The 25,371-nt window shown below is 55.7% G+C and overlaps 1 protein-coding gene across 4 annotated transcripts in view; it reads left to right on the top strand.

Moving 5' to 3' along the window:
- The window catches only part of TMEM131 (transmembrane protein 131), a 90,649-nt gene that overhangs the window by 22,719 nt on the left and 42,559 nt on the right, over window positions 1–25,371 (top strand). For 3 of the 4 annotated variants that reach the window (XM_029083210.2, XM_029083209.2, XM_029083211.2), the window contains exons 4-13: window positions 4,450–4,518; window positions 8,414–8,537; window positions 14,901–15,017; window positions 16,351–16,473; window positions 17,224–17,304; window positions 17,904–18,054; window positions 18,178–18,234; window positions 21,418–21,479; window positions 22,212–22,320; window positions 23,706–23,814. In XM_029083210.2, coding sequence (XP_028939043.1) covers window positions 4,450–4,518; window positions 8,414–8,537; window positions 14,901–15,017; window positions 16,351–16,473; window positions 17,224–17,304; window positions 17,904–18,054; window positions 18,178–18,234; window positions 21,418–21,479; window positions 22,212–22,320; window positions 23,706–23,814 — 1,002 coding nt within the window. Of the gene's footprint in view, window positions 1–4,449; window positions 4,519–8,129; window positions 8,224–8,413; window positions 8,538–14,900; window positions 15,018–16,350; window positions 16,474–17,223; window positions 17,305–17,903; window positions 18,055–18,177; window positions 18,235–21,417; window positions 21,480–22,211; window positions 22,321–23,705; window positions 23,815–25,371 lie in introns of those variants that run through there. The other variant, XM_029083212.2, reaches the window with a different exon arrangement.

Raw genomic sequence — 25,371 nt, 5'->3', positions numbered from 1 at the left:
GCGTTTACTGTGTGCAGAGCGCTCCTCTGAGCTCTGGGGACCGTACAGTGTAACGCCAAACTGACTGCCTCGCAGCCTCGAGGTGGGGGGAGACAGACGTCAGTAGAAATAAATATCTAAATAATAATATATAAAGAAATAGCCACGCAGGGAAGCAGTGGAAAGAGCCCGGGCTTGGGAGGCCCGAGGTCATGGGTTCGAATCCCGTCTCTGCCACTTGTCAGCTGCGTGACAGTGGGCGAGTCACTTCTCTGTGCCCCAGTCAGCTCGTCTGTAAAATGGAGATGAAGACGGTGAGCCTCACCTGGGACAACCCCATTCCCCCGTATCTCCCGCAGCGCTTAGAACGGTGCTGTGCGCGTAGTGAGCGCTTAACAGATACCAACGTTCTTATTAAACGGCCAAATGGATTGCAGATCTATCCATATGTGCCGTGGCGACGTGAGGGAGGACGAATGCGGGAGCGAGTAAGAGCGGCGCGGAAGGCAGTGGGAGGAGAGGAGGGTTTAGTCAGGGAAGGCTTCTTGGAGGAGATGGGCCTTCGATACGGCTTTAAAGTCGGGGGGAGCGGTCGTCCGTCTGATGGGAGGAGGGAGGGCGTTCCCGGGCCAGGAGGTAGGCGAGAGGTCGGCGGCGAGATAGACGAGACGGAGGTACAGCGAGAGCCGGGGTTCGCTCGTCAGTCCCGGGCCCGGCCTGACCCTCCAGGTCTCCGGGTGTGTTGTGGGTGCAGAGGAGAAGGGTCGTGGCCCCGAGTTCCAGGGTAAAGGCGGGGTGCGGCGGAGAGAGAACCGGAAAGGACGGGCCCTGCCCCGCCGCCGAGGAATGCGTACGGGGCGGGGGAGAACGCGGAATCCAATGGTTCTCCGTATCCAAAGTCCAGTTTGTAGTTAGCAAAGACTCCAACTGGCACCAGTCCACCAGCGGCCGCTGCCGACTAAACCGCGGCTGACCGTTCCCTGGCCGGGTACGGTCCGATTCTGTCGTGGCGTGGGCTGTCGTCTTTTAACGCTGTCCGTGAGCGCTCACTGGGTACCAGACGCTGTACGGAGCACTGGGTTAGAAGCTGATGGGGTCGGACGCAGATCCGCTTGTCAGCTGAGTGACTGTGGGCAAGTCACTTAACTTCTCGGTGCCTGGGTTCCCTCATCTGTAAAATGAGGATTAGCTGTGAGCCTCGTGTGGGACGCCCCGATTCCCCTGTATCTACCCCGGCGCTTAGAACAGTGCTCTGCACGTAGTAAGTGCGTGACGGATACCAACGTTCTTATTATCATCATCCACTTGGGGCTCACGGTCTTCATCCGCGTTTTGCAGGGGAGATAATTGGGACACAGAGAGATTAAGGGACTTGTCCGAGGTCACACGACAGATAAGTGGCGGAGCCGGGATTCGAACCCAGGTGCTTCTGACTTCCGGGCCTGGGCTCTGTCCGCTAGGCCACACCGAGAGTAGGTTTTCTGACCTTCTCTCTCCCGTGTAGAAATGTCACGTGGGAGGGTAGCTCGTGTCACGTGAAATCTGGCCAGCCTTTTCTACAAATGAACGAAATCGCTAAAGAATGCCTTCCGGCAGTCGAGCGGACGCGTGGCCGGGACGCAGAACCCCCGAAAGGCAGAGTGACTTTGGTTGGTGTAGCGGATTCTCCAAACGGCGACGTCTGGAGAGAGGCAGTTTCCAACGATCAATTAACCAGTGGTATTTATTGAGCACTTACCGTATGCAGAACACTACGCGCTTGGGAGAGTACAACAGCGAGTTTACAGTCTAAAGGGGGAGACCGGCGGGGATACAAATAAGCCGGAGAGGCCGGAGAGGATCGGTTACGTTCATTTTACTTAGGGACTTTATAAATGACGACGATGATGATGTCGGTATCTGTTGAGCGCTTACTATGTGCCGAGCACTGTTCTAGGCGCTGGGGTAGATGCGGGGGGGGCGCGCACTGTCTTAATCCCCATTTTACAGATGAGGTAACTGAGGCACCGAGAAGCGGAGCGACTCGCCCAAAGTCACACGGCCGACAAGTGGCCGAGCCGGGACTCGAAACCATGAACTCTGACTCCAAAGCCCACGCTCTTTCCACTGAGCCACGCTGCGCCTCTCTAAAATAAAAACAGCTAAGCTGCTGTGCTTTAGCGTCCTCGATGACCTCAGATTTCCGTTACCTTTCGGCCCCTTAAAACACCGCCACCAAGTTGTCCAGCCTCATGCCGGTGGGACTTCTCTTCTCTCAACCACACAGAAGTCTCCTGGCTCAGTGGATCGAGGACCTGGATCCTAATCCCGGCTCCGCCCCTTGTCTGCTGGGTGACCCGGGGCAAGGCGCTTCACTTCTGTCGACCACGGTTACCTCATCTGCGAAATGGGAACTAAGGCCGTGAGCCCCGTGTGGGACCGGGACTGTGTCCAACCTGATGAGCTTCTGTCTACCCCAGCGCTTAGTACGGTGTCCGTCTGATAGAAACAAATATCATAAAAAAAAAAAACCCGGAAAAGTCTTGCCCCACCACCGTTTGGTTCCGAAACCCCATCCTCTTCCTCCTTCGGTAGAATTCCCCCGATAGGAATTCTCAATCCGTCGGTTGTGTTTATGCTTTTACTGGGTGGGGTGCTGTAGCCCGGATTTCTCAAAATTCTCAAAACTCTCCGGAGCAGTCAATCCAACGTGATAGCGATTTAAAATCCGAGTTTCGCTGCCTGGGTGGCTCTAGTCTCTGCACTTTGAGCCGAGAGGAAGTGGATTTCATCAGAAACCTACAGCGATTGGCCCCGGGCAGCAAATATTACATCAGGAACCCGAGGCTTCTTTGAAAGCCAGAAACGCTGAGGCCTGAATAAGCCGAGCGCGATTCTGTGCCCAGGACCGAGGCGGCGGCGGCGGCGTTCACTTCGCCCTTAACGAGCGAGGGAAGGGCTTTAGCGTGCAAGCTGTCTCTAATAATAGTGAGGATGACGGTATTTATTAAGCACTTACTACGTGCCAAGCACCGTTCTAAGCGCCGGGGGAGGCGCAAGGTAATCAGGTTGTCCCACGTGGGGCTCACGGTCTTCAACCCCGTTTTCCAGATGAGGTCACTGAGGCACAGAGAAGTGAAGTGACTCGCCCGGAGTCACAGAGCCGACAAGCGGAGGAGCCGGGGTTCGAACCCACGACCTTTGACTCCCAGGCCCGGGCTCTTTCCGCCGAGCCACGCTGCTTCTCTGGGCATTATGGAATGTCCCCGAATCCCAGAGGTCCGTGCAACCGAACAGGATCCTGGAGGGAGCGCGCTCCAGTCCAGAGTTTTCGCGAGGAACAGGAATCCTAGCGGCCCGGGGGCAAGTCAGATGGGCAGCTCATCTGGAAAGTGCAAAGTCTGGATCGATTCTGTAATAATAATTGCGGTATTTCAGCGCTCGCTGTGTGGCCGACACTGTACTAAGCCCGACGCAAGGGGCTCGCCGTCTCAATAGGGGGAACAGGGATTGAAATCCCCATTTTGCAGAGAACCGAAGTGACTTGCCCGAGCTCACAGAGCGGACGAGCGGTGAAGGCAGGATTGGAACCCAGGCCACCTGACTCCCAGGTCCATGCAGTTTTCACTGGGTCGCTTCTCAGTGATGGATCTATTTAGGAAGTAGCCCAGGATTACCTTGAGCGACACAAAACAAGTTCAACGTGGCTCTAGAGGAAGTTAGGCTGGTTGCATTATCTACACCATCGATAGGTACATAAACAGCAGCTCCGAGAAGTTCAGAGTAAACTATCCCAGGGTTTACAACAGCGCTCGGCACATAGTAAGCGCTTAACAGATACCCTCGGTATTATCGTTATTATCCAGGTCCCCGGACGCGAGAATAATAGTAATTAACGTTGGTATCTGTTAAGCGCTTACCGCGTGCCGAGCACTGTTCCAAGCGCCGGGGGGAGAAACGGGGTCATCAGGTGGTCCCACGTGAGGCTCACAGTTGATCCCCATTTGACAGATGAGGTAACTGAGGCCCAGAGAAGTGACGTGACTCGCCCACGGTCACACAGCTGACAAGAGAAGCCGAATCGGCTTACAAAACCCCGGGGAGAGCATGGAGTCAGAACCTGTAATTTATTATTTCGGTGTCTCTCCTCTGTGCCGTAAAATCTTTGTGAGCAGGGGCCGCGTCTGCCGACCCCGTTGCATCGTACTCTTCCGAGCGCTTAGCACGTGGGCTGACTGAGAGAGAGGAGTCAAGGATACGGGCTTGTGAGAGGGGGAAGGACGATGGCGTCGTCTACGGGGATGGGAAAATCGGGGCGGCCGGGGTGGGGAGATGGACGGGTTTGGGTGGGAAGAGAAAGGGAACGAGACGATAAGCGGCTAGTTGGAGGCTCAGCCCCGGCCGTCGGTCTTAAACGGAGAACGGATGCGGAAAATGGGCCTCTCTCGGGGTGGCTCGTTGATCTTTTCTTTCCTATTCTTCCCGTTACAGCGTATCGCTATATCGGGGAAATTGCCGACCCATCCGGTTTGAACCCCCAATGTTGGACTTCCATGAACAGTAAGTCGGTGGTTTTTTTTTTCGGTTTTCTTCTTAACGAATGCTTTTTTGTCTTCACCTGATGTGTATGTCTTGTAGCTAAACTTCAAAGCTCCCCCAAGAGCCGTGGAGGCCCGTCTGTCTGGACGCCCAAGTCGACACTTGAGATTAATAGTAATGATGTTGGTATTTGTTAAGCGCTTACTATGTGCAGAGCACCGTTCTGAGCGCTGGGGGAGATGCAGGGGCATCGGGTCGTTCCACGTGAGGCTCGCAGTTAATCCCCATTTTACAGACGCGGTCACTGAGGCCCAGAGAAGCGAAGTGACTCGCCCACAGTCACACAGCTGAGAAGTGGCGGAGCCGGGATTCGAACCCATGACCTCTGACTCCCAAGCCCGGGCTCTTTCCACTGAGCCACGCCGCTTTGCTCGAAAACAACGGTTCTTGCTCCCAAGGCACCAGGCCTCTGACTGTGAAATTCACCTTTTCGGAGCTCGGAGGTAGAACTTGACTGTAATGCCCGTCTTGGAAGGCGGGACCAAGAGGTGCGTTTTCCAGTGGAAAGTTCTTCTAAGAGGTCTGGGTGTCAGAGAACCTGGGGTTCTAATCGCGGCTCCGCCGCTTGGCTGCTGTGTGACTTGGGGTAAGTCATTTAACCTGTCCGTGCCTCAGTTCCCTCATCTGTAAAATGGGGATTAAGACGGTGAGCCCCAAGTGGGACATGGACTGTGTCCAACCTCCTTAACTCGTATCTACCCAGGTGCTCACTCGGTACAGTGCCTGGCACACAGTAAGGGCTTAACAACTATCTTACGATACAAAGAGAGAGGTTTTCTCTGCAGCCTGGCGATTTAGGGGCGGGAAAGTAAGTTGGTGTTTTTCTCAGTTTGACTCAGGGCATCAAATGGGGTTAGGCATGCCATCAGTCGATTCGATTTACTGAGCGCGTACGAGTTGAAGGGGGACCGTACTGAGCTCCTCGGAGAGTACGCGGCCGCATTTCGCCCTCCCGGGTGATGAGATGGCTTCGTTCGGACGAGCCCCTTTTTAGAACGTCCAGAAAAGGGGAAGTAAAGCCTGCCGGCGAGCCAAATGCAGTCGGGTTGAGGCGGAACCGCCGAAGCTGAAATAAAGACCGGCCGGCCGGCCGTGTCTCCGCAGATGAGAATCCCCTGACCCGCAGCTTCGCGTGCTGAAATTTGCCTGGACCGACGACGAGGTCACCACCGGCCAGGTCAGAGCGAGGCACAGAGGACGGATGTTCCGGCCTAGTAGATGGAGCCCGGGCCTGGGAGTCAGATGGTCGTGGGTTCTAATCCCCGTTCCGCCATCTGTCTCCTGTGTGACCTTTCGGTGCCTCATCTGTAAAATGGGGGTCGAGACTTTGCGCCCCAGGTGGGACGGGGACCGCGTCCCACCCGATTTGCTTCGTACGGCGCCTGGCCTCGATACCAAAATAATGGCGACGGTAATAAGTGCTGTGGGGCCGGGAGAGGGGATGAACCAAGGGAGCAGGTCAGGGCGAAGCGGAAGGGAGAGGGAGAAGAGGAAAGGAGGGCTTAGCCAAGGCCCCTTGGAGGAGATGGGCCTCGAACGAGGCTCTGAAGCGCCGGGGAGAGTCACTGTCGGTCGGATATGGAGAGCGAGGACGTTCCAGGCCGGAGGCACGACGTGGGCGCGGGGCCGGCGGTGAGGTAGATGGGAGATGGCGCCTCCGTGTAGCGGCGCCGGACATCGCCGAGGCGACGGGTCTAGGGAGCGGCTTCACGCCGCTCTCCGCCCACGGCATCCTCGCCGACGGCTACGGGCCGGCGGATCCTCCCCCACCCCCGAGCAGGCAGTCCGTCAGCCTGACGGGGATTTGACGACCCTGGAGAGACCTCCGGGCCAGCGACCCGAGGAGCGGTTGAACCGGGGATGGGTCTTGAAAATGAATAACGCAGAGGGCAGCGAGTCAGTTCGCCGAGTCCTTCGGGGGGAGCGCCGCCTGAGGACCCCGCTGCTGCATTTCGACAGTCCGCCGCCTCGTTGCGAAATGCCGGGACGGGGGAAGCTCCGGGTTCCCTCCTGTCAGCTAAAATCTCAAATCCCGCCTCGGTTTTTGAGGGGACGGATGGACGTACGAGATGATGGGAGGAGAGAAGCGGCTTGGCCCGGTGGGAAGAGCGTGGGCCTGGTTGTCGGAGGACCCGGGTTCTAATCCCGGCTCCGCTGCCCGTCCGCCGTGCGACCGTGGGCAAGTCGCGTAGTTTTTCTGGGCTTCGGTCGCCCCGTCTGTAAAATGGGAATCGATCCTGCTTCCTCCAGCTTACGCTGTGAGCCCTGTGTGGGACAGAGACCGTCTCCCGCCTGATTCGATCAATTAATGACATTTATCGGCCGCTCACTATGTGCAGAGCACTGTACTAAGTGCTTGGGAGAGCAGAATATGACAACGTAACAGACAGTTTACAGTCTAGATTATCATCTTCCCCAGTGCTTGGCTCGTAATAGGCGCTTAAATATCCCAGTAATGAAGCGGCAGGGAAGCAGCTTGGCTTAGTGGAAAGAGCCCGGGCTTGGGAGGCGGAGGGCGTGGGTTCCGATCCTGGCCCCGCCACTTGTCTGCTGTAGGACCTTGGGCAGGCCGCTTAACCTCTCCGGGCCTCAGTTACCTCATCTGTAAAATGGGAATTAAGACTGTGATTCCCCCCCGTGGGACAACCCGATCACCTCACGTCCACCCCGGTGCTTGGAACGGTTTGACCTGAGTTGGATGAATTCTTCCCCCCAGGCTGAAGAAAGCGCGATCGCATTTGGCCAGACCAAGGCCCGTTTCCACAGGCTTCCGCAAAGATTTATTACCGTGTCGCACCGCCTCATTTAATTATTGTGATAGGCTTTGAATTCTTCCAGTCGTGACACCGATTACAGCATAGGTAACAATACTTCGGTGTGACTTTTCTGGAGGTTCTAGAACAGATCCTAACTAATAACAGGTAAATCTACGGGAGACCGTGGGTAATAATGATAAAACGCATAAAAATGCGGTATTTGTGAAACGCTTACTACGTGCCCGTCACCGTGCTGAGTGCTGGGGCAGATATAAGGGAACGGTCGGGCGCGGTCCCCGTCCTGCGTAGGGCTCGCGGTCCCCCTTTTACGGAGATGAGGGAACTGAGGCCCAGGGAAGTGAAGCGACTCGCCCAAGGTCACACAGCGGACGGGTGGCGGAGCCGGGATTAGAACCCGGGTCCCCTTGACTCCCAGGCACGCGCTCCAGCCACCCGGCCTCGTCGTTCCCCCTGAGAACCGTCTCTTCCCGGAGCACGAGGGGGTCGTGTGCCTGTATCCATTTTGCCTTTTTCATCAGCTCCACCAAAACGGCACTCCGGTAGACCCGCGACCGAACCTATCGTGCAAGTCAGACACCGGAGCGCAGAAAGCATAGGGTTGGTATTTATTAAGCGCTTACCTTGTGCAGAGCACCGTTCTGAGCGCTGGGGTATACAGGGGAATCAGGTTGTGCCACATGAGGCTCACAGTCATAATCCCCATTTTTGCAGATGAGGGAACTGAGGCACCGAGAAGCCAAGTGACTCGCCTACGGTCACACAGCTGACAAGTGGCAGAGCCGGGATTCGAACCCGTGACCTCTGACTCCCAAGCCCGGGCTCTTTCCGCCGAGCCACGCCGCTTCTCTAAATAGAGAGCCAGGCGGTGAAGCACAAGTTGGCCTATCAGGTGAGAGGGAATGAGATCCAGAAAGACTAACTCAGGAGGGCATGAGTTCGTGAGAGGCAGGGTGTTCGAGGAAGCGTCGCTCCCGGCTGCCAAATGACATCTAGTGTATTTAAGTGCGGTTATTTATCACGATTGCTGCCTAACTCGTTTCGGAAGGACTTGTGACATTTCCCCTCGTCTCTTTCCACAGGCCGGTTGGGATGCCCAAAATGGAAAAAGTTTACCTTCATAATCCTAGTTCAGAAGAAACTATTACTTTAATATCAATATCTGCGACAACATCCCATTTTCACGCGTCATTTTTTCAAAACAGGGTGAGTTGCTCTGGAGATGACTCTCTTCCGACTCTTCAAACCGGAGTAGCGGGGCTTTCCCGGTAGATCTGGGCCGTCTCTGTCTTTAAAACGGTCTGGCCGAACCGGGGTGAACCGTGCAGGCTTTTGTAAAATGTCATTTTATTCTTGCCACTTCCCGAGGGTGAGTGATTCCGAGGTCCGTCGTAAAGCGGTCTCGCTTGTTTACGGAAAACGTTGCGCTTTTCCAACGGGTCGAGCCGGAACGGGGTTGAGGCCCCTCCCCGGCCCTGGAATGTTCAGTCGGCGGTATTCGTCGAGGGTTTACCGCGTGCCGAGCGCTGTGCTAAGCCCTTGGGAGAGGACGCTGCAGCACAGTTGGCGACACATTCCCTGGCCCCGGGCGGTCGGCAGTGTGGAGTGAGAGACGGGCACTAATATAGGCAAATAATGTACGGATATGTACACGAGGGCCGTGGGGGCTGAGGGTGGGGTAAACATTCATTCGATAGTGTTTGTTGAGCGCTCACTATGCGCAGAGCGCCGTACTGAGCGCCTGGAATGTACGGATCGGCAACAGATGCGGTCCCCGCCCTCTGACGGGCTTACGGTCTAATCGGGGGAGACGGGCGGACGAGAACGGTGCTTGCTTACTACGTGCCGAGCGCTAAACTGAGCACTGGGGTAGACGAGATAATCGGGTCCCACACGAGGCTCATGGTCTAAATTCATCCCTCTAGACTATAAACTTGCTGAGGGCAGGGAGTATGTCCACCTGTTGCTACACTGGATCTCCCCAAGCATTTAGCACAGTGCTCTGCACACAGTAAGCACCAACTCTGCACCCTCCCAAGCGCTCAGTACAACGCTCTGCACGCAAGTACGCGCTCGGTGAATATGATCGATACCGACTGTCTGTACCCCTTTGACGATGGACAGAGGACCGGGAAATTGTCTTCAGTTCTGACTGAACCATATCTTTTTAAATAAAAAATACATACATATATTTATAGTGTATATATATATATATATATATATGGCGTTTAAGAGCTTATCCGTGCCAGGCACTGACATAGTAATAACGTCGGTATTTGTTAAGCGCTCACTATTCTGATCTAAGCGCTGACGTGAGCTCCGGGGTCGATATAAGTTGATCGGGTTGGACACACAGGCCCTGTCCCGCATAAGCTCCCCCAGTCTTATAAATCCCCATTTTCCAGATGAGGTAACCGAGGCCTGGAGAAGGGAAGCGACTCGCCCGAGCGGGCCGGTTGGCGGAGTCGGGGTCGGCACCCGGGTCCCAGTTGCCCCCCGGGCCCGGGCTCCATCCACTAGGCCACGCTGCTTCCTCTTCCGTCCCGCGCCTCGTTTTGAAGTCACGTAGCGACGGAAGGAAGGGTGACGGAGCTCCCGGAGCAGAAGGACCCCGGCTACGTTCTTAAACCAGGCGGCACCGTACTCGCCTCGCGTCATTACCCACTCTCAGTCCGGTTGGCGCGGATCCTTTCGGGAAGATGGCGATCGGGCCGGCGTCTTTGAAGCGGCGGCGCGGCCCCGCCGATGGAGCACGGGCCTGGGAATCGGAGGGACCTGGGTGCTGAGCCCGGTTCCGGCGCTGGACTGGCGTGGGACCTTGGGCAGGTCGCTTAACCTCTGGGCTGCAGTTACCTCACCTGGAAAATGGGGATTACGACGGCGGGCCCCACGTTGGACGGGGATCGTGTCCGACCTAATTAACCTGTATGCTTAGAACGGCGCGCGGCACGTAGTGAGTGCTTAACGAATGCCCTTTAAACCAAAAAAAGGTCCTATTTAATGTCTTCGGTGACTCTTTCAGTGTGATGAGGAGGGAGGAGCGAAGCAGCGGGGCACAGCGGATGGAACACGGGCCTGGGGGTCAGAAGGTCATGGGTTCCAGTCCCGGCACAGATAGACCTGGGGCAAGCCACTTGGTTTCCCTGGGCCTCGGTCACCTCATCTGGAAAGTGGGGATAAAGACCGTGAGCCTGTGTTGGGACAGGGACTCTGTCCAAGCCGGTTTGCCTGTACCCGCCCCCCGCCCGGTACAGTGCCTGGCACGTAGTAGGCGCTTAACAGATATCGTCGTCATTCTTCGTTGTTATAACCTGTCTACGGAGGTCCACGGGCAAGAGGGACCTCAGCCCCCCTGCCAACCTTGACACGGCGGCGATATGAGGCCCTGTCGCCGCGTCGTGGCCCCGCCCTAGCCGAAACGGTGTCGCTGTCTCCTTACGGTTCCTCCCTTAGCCGGATTGTAAGCCCCCCGCGGGCCGGGGTCACGCCGTCCGTTTCGAAGAGCCAGCCGGTCGTACTTATTGAGCACTTGGCGCGTGCAGAGCGTTGTACCGAAGGCCTGGGAGGATGCAGCACAACCGTACAACGGACCTTGAGCAGTGACGGCGTAATCACGGCCAATAGAATAGTCTCCGGGAAAGTGCGTCTGTAGGTTTTTGCGGTGCTCTGCTAGCGCCTGGGGTTCGGCGTAGACTTGAGATCTCGTACAGTCGTATTTATTGAGCGCTTACCGTATGCAAGGCACTGTACTGAACGCTTGGAAGAGTACACTCTAAGAATAAACAGACATCCCCAGCCCACAGTGAGCTCCACAGCTCTGGCGTCTCACCTTGATTTCACGTCGTGATCGGCGTATCGCCAGACGACTTCGGTAGCCCACTCTGTCGCGGAAGCCGCCGGCAGCGTCGCGTGATATCCTCCCCCCCCCCCCCGCAGAGAGCTCTTAACCGGAATCCATGGCATCGAACCGACCTTGGCGGTGTTTCCTTTCCGTATCGTCCGTTCATTCAGTCGTGTTTCTCGAGCGCTTGCTGTGTGCCGAGCGTTTTGGCAAGCGCTTGGGCAGATCCGGTCAGCAACAAATAAGAGGCAGTCCCCGCCCGCAGCGGGCTCACGGCGTAGAAGCGGCGAGGCAGACGGCAGAACGGGGAAACAGAGATCGGCAGCTTCATTATAAATAGAATTATAGAGGTAGACGCATCACTGATAAAATAATAAATGGAATTAGAATTATAAATAGGTCCAGTGGCCGTAAGTAGGTTCAGGCGAAGGAGTTGGGGGGCAAGGGAGGGAAGGGGAGAGTGAGCCGGTAAGTTGCGGAGTAACAAAGGGAGAGTCTGGAGGTCTGGCAGCAGGGAGTGATAGAAGAAGCGCTTAGTACAGTGCTCTGCACATAGGAAGCGCTCGATAAATACTATTGAATGAGTGGATGAAAGAAAACCCAACGGACGCCGTGCTCGTCCGCTCGATTGTATATATTTTTATTACCCTCTCTATTTTGTCAGTGAGATATACATCGCCTCGATTCTGTTGATCGCCGTCGTTTTAATGAGACGTCCATCCCCTTGATTCTATTTATCGCTGTCGTTTTCGTCCGTCTCCCCCGATTGGACCGCGAGCCCGTCGGTGGGCAGGGACCGTCTCTCTCTGTTGCCGATTTGTCCGTTCCAAGCGCTTAGCGCAGTGCTCCGCGCAGAGTAAGCGCTCAACGAATACTACTGAACGGAGGAATGAACGGACGTGAAGGCGACACGGGTGCGGAGGATGAGGCGATGGCAAAATGTTTTATTCCCGTCAACGTTTCGCAGTTGGCCTCCTCCTCGCCCCGTCACCGGGGAACGTGTCTCGTCCTCTGGAGAAGCAGCGTGGCCCAGGGGCTAGAGCCCAGGCCCGGGGGTCGGAAGGCTGCGGGTTCTGATCCCGGCCCCGCCACTTGTCTGCCGGGTGACCTGAGGCAAGCCGCTTTGCTTCTCTGGGCCTCAGTTACCTCACCTGACAAATGGGGAGTTGGACGGCGAGCCCCACGTGGGACAGGGACGGAGACCGGCCCCGTCTGCTTGCCTGGCCCGTAGTAAGCGCTTAACAAATACCACTCATTATTATTATAACCGTTGGGCCTCCCACGTAGAGCGGGGGAGCGGAACGTCGAGCTCTGTGGAGGACCTGAGTGACGAAATGGACGGCGTGCTCCTAAAATGTGCCGTTGACACCAGATTGGTTGAGTCAGCGAGCACTTCGGTAAGGCTGACGTAAAATTGAAGCGACCCCACGCAGAGAGAAAAAGTAATAGTAGTAATAATAAAAGTACCTATAGAAGGACTTAGCGGGAAGAGATTACGCGCCAGAATCCGAAAGAGGACCAGGGGAACCTGGTCAGCTACGAAGTGAATATGTCAGCAGTGCAGTGGCCGTTTGAGTGGCGAGGTACTTTGAGGTATTTTTTTTTCTTTTTTTTTAAAGAATACGCTAAGCAGGATTTGGAAGCAGGCCCTTCCGTCATCCCTTGACCGGGGCCAGGTTTTGTAACGGGTTTTGCTCGATCTGCTTGTAAGAAGGATGGAGAGAAATTATAAACCGTCGTCGGGTCTTTAGTCACCATTTACCCACCGGAATGACAAGCGTGATTAAAGGGGTGAGAGATAGATCCTTCGAGGAAAGGATAAAGGACCCGAATGTGGAGTTAGGGGGAGAGAGAAGGTGTTTGAGAAGAGAGGGTTAAGGAGGAATTTACGTGGCTTCGTTGGACTTTTACGGGGAGGATAGAGAAGCAGCGTCGGCTGGTGAAAGGGTCACGGGTCTAATAATGTTGGTATTAAGCGCTCACTGTGTGCCGAGCACCGTTCAAAGCGCTGGGGGAGATACGGGGTCGTCAGGTCGTCCCACGTGAGGCTCACGGTTAATCCCCGTTTTACAGGTGAGGTAACTGAGGCCCGGAGAAGTGAAGCGACTCGCCCACGGTCCCACAGCCGACGAGTGGCAGAGCCGGGAGTCGAACCCGTGACCTCTGACTCCGAAGCCCGGGCTCTTTCCGCCGAGCCACGAGGTCTAGGAGTCAGAGGGCCTGGGTTCTAATCCCGGCTCCGCCACCTGTCTGCCGGGAGACCTTGGGCAAGTCAGTGAGGTTCTCGGTCCCCGTGACCTCAGCTGTAAAATGGGGATTAAGACCGTGAGCCCCGTGTGGGACATGGACTCTGTCCAACCTGATTAGTTTGAATTGTTGTTGTTCTTGTTCTTACTATCGTTATTATATTTAAGTGCTTACAGTGTGTCGAGCACTGTTCTAAGCGCCGGGACAGATACCGCTCAATTAGGTTAGTCACGCCCCCCTGTCCCGAGTCAAAATAAGAGAGGGCAAAGGTGTCGGATCCCCATTTTACGGTTAAGGAAACTGAGCCGCAGAAAAGCCAAGTGACTTTCCCCGGGTCCCCCCCCCCCCCCCCCCCCCCCAGCGAGCATTTGGCACAGCTAGGATGAGAACCCAGGTCCTCTGACTCTGAGGCCCGTGCCCTAGCTACCCGGGTGTTCAGTTCGGTATTTGGCACGTGGTAAGCACCTCACAGATACCGTTAAAAGAACCCCAGAAACCCGTTCTCCCTCCTATTCAGGCTGTGAGCCCCGTTCGGAGTGAGGACCTAATTTAGTTTGGGCTTAGGACGGGGCTTGATGCACAGTAAGCGCTTAACGAGTACTTTAAAAAAAAAGAGAAAAAGAAAAAAGCCAGCTGTGCAGAGGTCCCAAAATAAGGGTACAATTTAGTCGGAGCAGGAGAGCTTTCACGGAGCATAAGAGGAAGGTGATTTAGTTACCGCTGTCTTGCCTTCTTCCTGCCAAGGGATGTCGTCGGCTCCGGAATACCGCGGACGTATTCACTTCGTAGTTGACCGGGTTCCCTGCAACTCTTGCGTGTAATCTTTTCCCATTTTATAAGTTCTTGTAAAAGTACCTTTTCTATTTGTGTGAGGTCACTTCAATTTTATGGCAGCCGTACCACGGTGCCCGCTGGCTCAGCCAGTCTGGTGTCGAGGGCAGATTCTGTGAGGTCGCTGCCAATTTCTTCATTCAGGTCCTCGATAAAGCTCGACGTTGCTCCCCTGCTTTTACGTGGGAGGCGCAGCAACAGCAATAATAATAATAATAATAATAATAATAATGATAATAATAAAGATTTTCCGGCGAAAGTGCCTTTGGCATGAAGAAATGGGTTCACACCTCCGGTTGGGTGAAACCCGGCTCTCGCTAGCAGCGGGTCGAGCACGGGGCCCGGGAGCCCGAAGGTCGTGGGTGCTAATGCGGCTCCACCACTCGTCTGCCGCGCGACCTTGGATAAGTCACCTCTCAGTTACCTCGTTTGGAAAACGGGGATTGAGACTGGGAGCCGCGCGAGGGCCAGGGACCGACCGTGTCCAACCCGATCTGCCTGTATCCACCAAGCGCTCGGCAGAGTGTCCGGCACTTAGTGCTTAACGAGTGCCCCAGTTATTATCGTCGATGTTACCGTTAACGATTCTCTACTTGTATTCCGATGAACGTGCGTGACGGTGTTTCAACTGCTTTCTTTTTCTCTTTCAGAAAATTCCTCCAGGGGGAAACACGTCGTTCGATGTAGTTTTCCTTGCCCGCGTAGTGGGGAATGTAGAAAACACTCTATTTATTAACACATCTAATCATGGGATATTTACTTACCAGGTGAGATGAAGAAGCAGAGGTCCGTGTGTGTTTTTGAGCAGGGTCGCAGATGGACTCATTCGGCCTCTTTAGAGTCGCAGAGAAACACGAAAGTATACTAGTGCCCTGATCCCTATTCGCACGGGTGGCGGCATCCTCGTCACGCGCACGTCGGTCTGGGGGTATTTTTTTTTTTCCCCAGCTCAATTCCGGTGATGGGGAATCCCCTCGACAAACCGAGCGGCGAGCGGGATTTATTCGGTCGTGCGTATTGAGCGCTTAATGTGCGCAGAGCACTTTCCGTCTCTATCTGTTACCGATTTGTACATTCCAAGCGCTCAGTACAGTGCTCGGCACATAGTAAGCGCTCAATAAATGCTGGTGAATGAATTGAATGAATGAATACTAAGCCTCGGGGAGTTAGAAATGAAGTTAGAAATTAGAAACCAAGTCCCGGTTTGGTCCCGGTTTTTCTGCCCAGAGGTCGGACTGACTAAACCTCTTGATGTAGACTGTCTCGATGACGAGGGGCGTTGGGCTTAGTCTTCTGGGCTGCGAACCCGTCGTTGGGTAGGGATCATCTCTCTCCGTTCCCGAATCGTACTCTCCAAGAGCTTAGTACGGAGCTCTGCACACCGGGCGCTCAATAAGTACGACTGAATAGATGAGTGAGTGCCGGACCACGGCCGCCCGCTCCGAATTCCAGTTTCACACCGGGGTCTGGAAACCCGTTCCAGGTTCTCAGATGGGCACCGGCGTCTCGCCGGGCGGCTAGGATGCGGCTCTTGGATCCTAAATCGCTCCAGAGTGGTATGACCCTCCCCGACGCCTTCAGCTCCCCGCGCGGACCCCCGGGCCTCGAGCCGCCGCCGCAGCCTAACCCCCCCCCCCCCCCCCCAAAGAGACGTCGGTGGGCGGGTGGGATCTCACCCACCCACGGCCCCGGGCCTGACCGTCGCCCGTCGGCCGGCCTTGAGGTCCCGGCGTGTCAGCGGCCCCCAAAAGCCCGTTCCGGTGGCATCGAGTCGCGCTCGAGAGTTCTGATTTCGGAACTGCCCAGCGGGAGCCGTATGCTTCGTCACGGCGATTTGAGATTTGGTCGGTGTGGCTTTCTGCAGGAAGGGGAAGTTGTGTGGGTGTGTGTAAGGTAGCTTGCAGTTCAAGTAAACCCCAGAGCCCTGAACGGCCGTGTCAAGGGCGGTGTCGGACAAAAGGGGCAGATAAGACGTTTCCCTCCGCGAGGCAGCACAGTCTACTTAATGACGTGGGATGAAATGAAACCGCGTCGTCGTGTGTCAGCTGTAAACGTTACTAAAAATCCACCCCCTCCCTTTTTTGTTTTTTTGAAAAACAGGTATTTGGGGTTGGAATCCCCAACCCGTATAGACTGCGCCCTTTTCTTGGGGCCAGAGTTCCTGTAAATAGCAGTTTTTCTCCTATCATAAATATACACAATCCTCACAGTGAACCGCTACAGGTATGTCGCTCGGGGCCCGTCGGTCGATGGGGGGGGATACGTGAGCTCTGTGGTTCTCTGCTTCGTCTGGTGGCTTAGCGGAAAGGGCCCGGGCTCGGGAGTCCGAGGACGTGGGTCCTAACCCCGGCTCCGCCGCTTGCCTGCCGGGTGACCTCGGGCAGGCCAGCTCACTTCCCTGTGCTTCGGTTAGCGCACCTGGAAGATGGGGATTACGACCGTGAGCCCCACGTGGGGCAGCTTGATCGCCTTGTGACCGAACGCTTGAAACGGTGATTGGCACGTAGGAAGCGCCCAACAGCTACCGTGATTATCATCTAGTGGCTTGTGCTGAGAAGCGGTGAATCGTAGTGGCAGAAGCGGGGCTAGAGAATCGGAGGACCTGGGCTCTAATCCCAGCTTTACCATTTCCTCGCTCGCGTGACCTTGGGCAAGTCACCGCCCGTCTCCGGGCCTCAGCTTCCTCACCTGTAAGAATGGGGATCCGGTAGCCGGTCTCCCGCCTACTTAGACCGTGAGCCCCTTGTGGGGCGGGGACCGTCTCCAACCTCGCGCCTGCCGCGGCGCTTAGAGCGGTGCTTTGACGCGTGGGAAGCACTTGAGAAATACCGCTCTTATCGTAATGATGATCGTCAGTATTATCGTGGTCCACCGAGTCTGTTAGCCCCGAGGAGCGGACCCGCCGACTTTCGGCCCGGAGCGATTTGAGCGTCCGATCGCGGCGGGGCCCCCTCCTGTCTTCTCTCGCTTCAGGTGGTGGAAATGTTCTCGAGCGGAGGGGATCTCCACCTAGAACTCCCCACGGGGCAGCAGAGCGGCACGAGTAAACTCTGGGTGAGTGAGCTCCCGGAAAGGGCGGCGACCGGAAGCCGGGCGGCGGGAGGCGGGTGGGTCGGGGGTGGATTATTATAATTGATTCTGTTGGACTGTACTCTCTCAAGCGCCTGCACAACGCTCTGCACCGAGTAAGCGCTCAGTAAATGCCGCGGATGGATGGGTTTGGGGGGAGGGTCCGGTAGAACAGAGTCGGTAGCCGCGTCCCCCGGCCACAGTGAGCTTACAGTCAGTGCTCGAATGCCCTTCGAGTAAGGGAACCCGGCGGCAAGCGATGCCCAAGTGGCCTGGAAGAGCGCCGGGCCTGAAGGCGGGGTTATCGGTGCCGGCGTCCCCGGGCGTAGCGTCCGCCCTTCTGTCCGTCTCCCCCACCCGCTTCGTCCGGCCCCGGGCTCGGCCCGTCCCGTGTCCCCGATGGCCCGAATCCGATTCTTCTCCAGACCGACCCGCCGAACCGGGGCGGATTCACAGACCGGACTCTTTGTTGCGGGGCTTTGCCGCTGGCGATCCAATTCCCTCCGCCTTGGCGACGCCACGCGGCGTGTAACGCGCCGCGGGATTAACGGCGATTCTCCGGTGTTCTGTGTGCGCTGCGGTAGGAGATTCCACCCTACGAAACAAAAGGAGTGATGAGAGCCAGCTTTTCTTCCCGAGAAGCGGACAATCACACGGCCTTCATCCGCATCAAAACGAACGCTTCAGACAGTACCGAGTTCATCATCCTTCCCGTCGAGGTGGAAGTGACAACAGGTTTGGGGAAAACTGCCAATATCCTCCCCCGCCACTCAAAAAAAATGCGTTCCGCGTTGCTTTGGTGGGATTAAACGGGATGGTGACCGTTTTTTTTTTTTTGTTTCTGTTCTTGTTTTGAAGCCCCTGGGATTTACTCCTCGACAGAAATGTTAGATTTTGGAACGCTGCGCAGCCAAGGTAAGGGTTTGCACATCGATGCTCTGGGTAAAGCGGCCCGGTGCAGCGTAGCCTGACTTTGTGCTGTAGCTTCCAGTCGGGCCCCTCCTAGGAACCCGGCGGTCTCAACTGCTGAGCTTAGACGGTCTTGGGCATCTCGCCGGTCTCACCAACCCACGTGAGGGAGCCCGGGCTTGGGAGTCCGGGGTCACGGGTTCGAATGCCGGCCCCGCCGCCTGTCAGCTGCGTGACTGTGGGCGAGGCGCTTCGCTTCTCTGGGCCTCGGTTCCCTCATCTGCAAAATGGGGATGAAGACCGCGAGCCTCACGTGGGACAATCTGATCACCCTGGATGTCCCCCAGCGCTTAGAACAGTGCTCTGCACCTAGTAAGCGCTTAACAGATGCCGACATCGTTATTATTATTATCCCCTGATACAAAACCCTTACCGGCACCTGCCCCGGGCTTCCCGCAGTCCGGTGACGGAGGCCGAAGAGCGGCACAAACGTCGGCCCGGTGATCGACCCTCGGAGCCGCAGTGGCCTCTGGAGGAGCCGGAATCGGGCCCTTAGAGGATGGAACGTGTCGAAGCCTCGGAGGAGTCTGGGAGGAGCCGGGGTTGGGGCTTCGCTCAACCGATTCACTCGCGGAACTTCCCCCCGCCCCGTTTTGCGTAACCTTTGCGACCCCCCCCAAAGAGGGTGGGCCTGTTACCCGAGGTTATGAGAGGTGAATCTTGCAATAAGAGGAGCAGAGGGGAAAAAAGGCGTAAAAGGGGAGGGGGGAGAAGGAAGAGAAAGGTGAGCAGGCGGTTGAGACGGCACATCCTGTATCGCGTTCTCCCAAGGGCTTGACACAGTACGCAGTCCACGAACTGACCCCCCCCCCCTTACCTTCTCCTCCTCCTCCTCGCGAACTCACGGCCGCTTGCGTTGTCGGCCCTGCCCCGTCTCCCCACCGAGCGCTTAGAGAAGCGGCGTGGCCTGGCGGAAAGAGGCAGAGCCTGGAGGTCGTCTCCGTCCAGCTCTGCCGCCTGTTTGCTCCGTGACCTAGGTCGAGTCGCTTCCCTGCCTGTTACCTCATCCGTAGAAAGGGGAAGTAAGACCGGGAGCCCTCTGCGGGGCAGAGGTGGTGTCCGACCCAATTACCCGATGATGATAATGAGGATGGAATGATGATACGGGAATAAGCGCTGCTCGAAGCTCTGGGGTGGCTGCAGGCTAATCACGCTGAGAAGCAGCGTGGCTCAGTGGGAGGAGCCCGGGCTCGGGAGTCAGAGGTCGTGGGCTCGAAACGCGGCTCCACTTGTCAGCTGTGTGACTGTGGGCGAGTCACTTCACTTCTCTGTGCCTCGGCTCCCTCGTCCGTAAAATGGGGATTAGAAGTGTGAGCCCCACGCGGGACAACCCGATCACCCTGTCTCTACCCCAGCGCTTAGAACAGTGCTCTGCGTAAGCGCTTCACGGATACCGACGTTATTAATCGGGTTGTTCCGCATGGGGCTCGCCGTCTTAATCCCCGTTTTACAGATGAGGGAACTGAGGCGCAGAGAAGTGGCTTGGCCGGTCCCACAGCTGACAGGTTTTTAGCACAGTGCCCGGCACGTAGTAAGCGTTCAACGGATACCGTTTAAACAAGAATGCCGCCTTCGCTGCGGATGGAAACACGGCTTTCGATCTGCGCCTCAGAGAATAGGGGGAGACGTGGGGCGAAGACAGGAGAGTAAATAGAGTATGCTCCACGATGGGCGACAAACTGGGAGCCATGGAATGAGAGCACAGTAAGGGAACTAAAAATAAAAGGAAGACAGCGATGCCTTAAAGACGCTACTTGGGGTTTATTCTGCGTCGTGTCATTTCGGTGTTCCAGGTGGATAGGCCAGTTTGCTAAACGTCAACCCCATAGCAGAGTTCGGCACCGTGCCATTAGCCCGGCTCATCGACCTCGGTTACCGTGATTATTACTGTTATTGCGTTTAGCGCTCACTGTGGGTCAGACGCGTTTCTAAGCGCCGAGGTAGATATAAGTTAATCGGGTTGGACACGGTCCCCGACACACGTGGGCTTCACTTCATAACGTTGGTATTTGTTCAGCGCTCGCTGTGTGCCGAGCACCGTTCTGAGCGCTGGGGTAGATGCAGGGTGATCTGGTTGTCCCACGTGAGGCTCACGGTCGTAATCCCCGTTTTCCGGGGGAGGTAACCGAGGCACCGAGAAGTGAAGCGAGTTGCCCACGGTCACCCAGCTGACAAGCGGCAGAGCCGGGATTCGGACCCGTGACCTCCGACCCCCAAGCCCCGGGCTCTTTCCACTGAGCCACGCTGCTTCTCTCAAGTAGGAGGAAGGACAGACCTTGCATCCCGATTTTGCAGACGAGGAGACTGAGGCCCAGAGCAGTTAAGTGACCTGTCCGAGGTCACCCAGCAGGCGCCTGGCAGAGCCGGGATTAGAACCCGGCTCCTTTGACTCTCAGAGGCCCAAGCTCTCTCCCCTGGGCCGTACAACAGTTCTGGGCATTACCACGTTTGACTTCGGCACTTACGCAGCCGCTGGGAGCGGGAGGCAGTGTGGCCTGGCGGGTGGCGCGTGGACCTAGGAGCCGGATGGTTTTTCTAAACCCGGCTCTGCCGCCTGCCGGCCGTGCGACCTCGGGCAAGTCCCTTCCCCGCTTGGCGCCTCGCTTTCAGCTGCAGAATGAGGATTCGGCGCCTCTTCTCCCTCCTGCGGGACCGTGAGTCCCGGGCGAGACGTGATCATCGGTGCATCCGCCCCAGCACGTAGAACGGTGCTGGCTTAACGGATACCGTTTTAAACAGAACGGCAAGGCACAATGGGAAGTCCTCAAGACCGTAAGCTCACTGTCGGCAGGGAATGCGTCTGTTACGTTCTTACCTCGTTCTCTCCCCGGTGCTCAGTTCAGTGCTTTGCACACGGTAGGCGCTCAATAAATACGATCGACTGACTGACCGAAGCTCCAGGCGGTTCTCCAACTAGGAAAGCCCCGGCTTTGAAGGGGCGATAGATGAAATTCACGAATCCCTTCTCGGATCCCTGTTAGACCGTTGCCGCGCAAAATATTACGCCCTTTTGAGAGTAGGGTGACTCCTGACTGATTCCGTTCCCCGTTTTTGCCTTTAAATCTACCCGATCAAGTCAGTTCTTCTAGACAGTGTGTCCTGATCGCCGACTCTGTTTTCTTTGAACAGATCTACCCAAAGTTTTAAATCTGCATCTGTTAAATTCGGGAACAAAAGATGTACCTATAACAGTAAGTTCCTCTTTTTTTTTTTTTTTAAATCTCGTGCTGCTTTATTCTGATTTAGGCCTAAAAGCGTAAGTTCGTTGTATGGCAGCGGGAGGGGCGTGGTCCGCTAAGTAACACGAGAGAAGCAGCGTGGCGCCGTCGACAGAGCGTAGGCCCGAGAGTCAGGAGGGCCTGGGTTCTAATCCCGGCTCCACCACGTGCCTGCTGTGTGACTTGTAAGCGCTTCACAGGTGCCATTATCATCGTTATTAATATTATTATGTCTTAGGGTTCGTAGTTGAAGGGATCTCCTCCGGTGAGTTGTCCCAATATCAACCTGATCTTTTTCTAGGCAGTCACACTTCCTGTGACTTTCATGACTGCATTCGCGTAGCGGTTACTAAATGCTAAGCCCTTGGGTAGATGTAAGAAGAATTAGATCGGAGAGAGTTCCTGCCCCATCGATGATGGCGTTTAAGGGCTTGTGGGGTGCCGAGCACGGGGTGAGCGTAGATTTGGGGATAAGGAAGGGATTGTCTCGATCTCTCGCCCAATTGTACCTTCCAAGCGCCGTGTACAGTGCTCTGCACACAGTAAGCGCCCCCAAAATACGATTGAGTGAATAATCAGGTCGGACGCAGTCCCCGTCCCCGCATGCGGCTCACAAAGAAAAGGTCGGCGTGGCAACTAGGCAGTTGATTGCAGAGGCTTCTTTTCTCTGAGCCCAAATCAGGCCAACCTCTTCTTTCTGTTTAGAGCGTGAGACCGACACCGCAGAATGAAGCTATCACTGTACACTTTAAACCGATTACGTTGCAAGCTTCGGAAAGTAAATATACCAAAGTTGCGAGCATTAGCTTTGATGGTGAGTACTCCTCTTTAAATTAAAAACATAAATATATTCGATTTTACATGGAAAATGTTACTTTTGCAGTGGATTCCGAGAGGGCTTCCACTAAGGCTGCGCATGCTAACGTGTAAACTCTCTGCGAACGAATCTCGCTCTGTCTGGTGTGAACGCACAGGTCGGCGTGGCTTGGAAAACGGGCAGTCTCATTCTTGACCCAAAATCACAACCCAGAGACTTAGGTACAGCGTGCACACAGCTCTGGGGAAATGAAACGGTTGTTAGCAGTGCACCCCTGTTTGGAAGAGAGAGAAATAGCAGCGTGCCGATATCCATCGTAACCCTCCGGCCCTTTCGAGTTCCGCAGTGAAGGCTCGTCGGTCAGACCCCACTGATCCAAAATGCAGGGCACTTTCCCTCCACCGGCATCCGGTTCGGAACGGAACCGATCTACACCTGCGGCCGACGTGGCCCGTCGACTGGCCGCGGGAGACGACGTAGGGAGGGACCTGGCTGGAGAGGAAGCGAGGTAGTGGAAAAGACACGGAGCGCTTCCCGTCGGCCCGTCGGCCCCGCAGACGGCTCTCACGAAGCATTCAGGACACGGCCGAAGCCCTGTCGCAGCTGGGCCGAGAAGCGGTGTGGCCTGATGGAAGGAGCCCGGGCTTGGGAGTCAGAGGTCGTGGGTTCTGATCCCGGCCCCGCCACCTGTCTGCTGCGTGATCCTGGGCAACTCATTTAACTTCTCTCCCTGTGGCCTCATCTGTGAAACGGGGATGAAGACTGTGAGCTGCGCGTGGGCAACCGGATTACCTTGTATCTCTCCCGGGGCTTTGCACGTAGTAAGCGCTTAACAAATGCCATCGCTATTATTATTGGACAGGAGACTCTACAGTGGAAAACAGAGAGTTTATGAAGGGTTTGGGGAACCCCCCGAGTAAGCCATGCACCCCGGGCTGATCAGGATGGAGAGGGGGGGTAAAGTAAGGGGTGTTTGTCCATCCGTAACCCTGGGGATCGTCGCCTAGGGGAACCCATCCCGTGCGACTTACCACCTTTTCCTGTATAGCATCCTGGTGGAGATAATTTCCAGACTTCTGCGTGGCAGTGAAGAAGCCTGCAACGTCATCAGACCGAGTCTGCGCAAAGCAGTTAAATCTTGCAGCAACAATAATAATGATGGTATTTGTTCGCGTGCTACTTGCTTATGCGGTTTGTAAAAACCAAGAGGTTCTTTCTGTAGGATAAAGGGAAGCTCTGTTAGTAGTCCTAACAGCCAAACAGCGGCTCCGTGCCCACGTGTGGTATGAGCGGAAAAGCCTAGGTTGGACTCCCTCCCTGGAAACGGGTTTCACCGATGTGCCTGCCAGTCAACCGGTTTGTCATTTTCTCCTTCATTTCAGCATCAAAAGCAAAAAGACCGTCTCAGTTTTCTGGAAAAATAACAGTTAAAGCGAAAGAGAAGAGTTACTCGAAACTCGAAATTCCCTATCAGGCAGATGTATTAGATGGGTAAGTTTTGGTTCGTCTCTAATCTCCTTAAATCCAATGTAGAAATGTCACTCATCACCTCCGAGTGAAGCCGATAAACTTACCGTTAAGTTAAACTTATCGTTAAACTTCCCGTTCTACTGTCATCCTGTTCATCGTCGTCATTCAGGTCATTCGTCCGGAAGCACTCTGGTGAGGTGGTGTGAGTTTCTTAAAGGACGTAAGCTAGTGAGGCCCCTCTGGCAAGGTATTTCTAATCTTTCTCCTTTTAAAGACTTCACAGTTGTCCCATATAACGACTTGTGCAAGTTGTACCTTTCGATACGTAGAAGGGTGGTCTTTTTCAGCCCCACGTATGGATCGTGTAACCCGCTTCCGCCGGTTAGCGTTTTTGACAGACGGAGTCTCCGCTTTGTACCACTACCCGGAGTGACTGCCGTATTTACTCCTCTGGTTACCTAGGTTCTTTCTTTTGCGCACCTTTTGCAAACCGGGGGGTTATAAAACTCACATCTGGCCCGAGGATCTTAAGCACCTTTTGGTCGTGGAGCGTCGTTTGGTACTCCCCCAAGCGTTTAGTACAGTGCTCCGCGCTCGACACGCACTCGAACACCGTTGATGGAAAAAGAGGGGAGGCGGAAGAGAAGAGTAAGAGGACTCTTGAGGGCCCAGCTCTTACTGGTCTCGGATGTGCTCTGGACCCACGTACGGTGGATAGTCAGTGAATTCCACTTCCTCCCCCAAAGTTTACACCTCTCGGTGAGGAAACCCCCTCTTCGCGTCTGCCTGTACCTGCGGCGTTGCCACGTTCTGATCCTTCCCCTCCGTCCCAGCCCCGCTTGGGGAAACGAGCTTTCCTCCTTAGGTCGGGCAGGGGGGGAGGGCAAATTACGCAGTGGGGAAGATGACGCCAGTCGGCACGGGAAGTCCCGGTTCGCTTCTGTCGGTAACTTCCAGTGCCTTGAGCGTCGCTGCCCGGCGGCATTTGACCCGGTGAAACTCTTCCTGTCGGGATTGACGGGGGTTATATTCAGACGGGATTTAGGTCCCGTCGTCTCCTCGGGTCAGGTGCCTCCAGGCTGTCGGAGAGGTTCAGGACGGCCGGGAACGTCTTCCGGTAGGACTGGGTCACCCGTTGGTCATCAGGGTAGACTTCCTCTTTCCGCTCAAGGAATCTGAGGGCAATCTGAAGCTCCCCGAGTAATAGTAATGATCATATAGATGGTGTCTGTTAATCGCTTACTATGTGCCTTGCACTGTAGTAAGCACTGGGTTGGCTCCAAGCGAATCAGGCTCACAGTCTCCATCCCCGTTTTGCAGATGAGGTAACTGAGGCACAGAGAAGTGAAGTGAGGTGCCCAAGGCCACCCAGCAGACAGTCTAGCCTGTAGTCCCATCAGTCTCCCCTGCCTTCTGGGCAGAGACATCTTCGGCCAAAGATCTGGGCCTTGGCAGACGAGCCCGGTATCGGGGAAGGAGAGACCAGCGCGGGGTCAAGTCTCCCTGCTGGTTGTCTGGTCTCATTCTGCTTCCTTCCGCTCGGTCCCGTGCGACCTCGTTCGGCCCCAGAGACCCTCA

Source organism: Ornithorhynchus anatinus, chromosome 18, assembly GCF_004115215.2.
Source record: "Ornithorhynchus anatinus isolate Pmale09 chromosome 18, mOrnAna1.pri.v4, whole genome shotgun sequence".
NCBI lineage: Eukaryota > Metazoa > Chordata > Mammalia > Monotremata > Ornithorhynchidae > Ornithorhynchus > Ornithorhynchus anatinus.
Note: the sequence above shows the minus strand (reverse complement) of the source record. Positions and strands in the feature narration are given on the sequence as shown.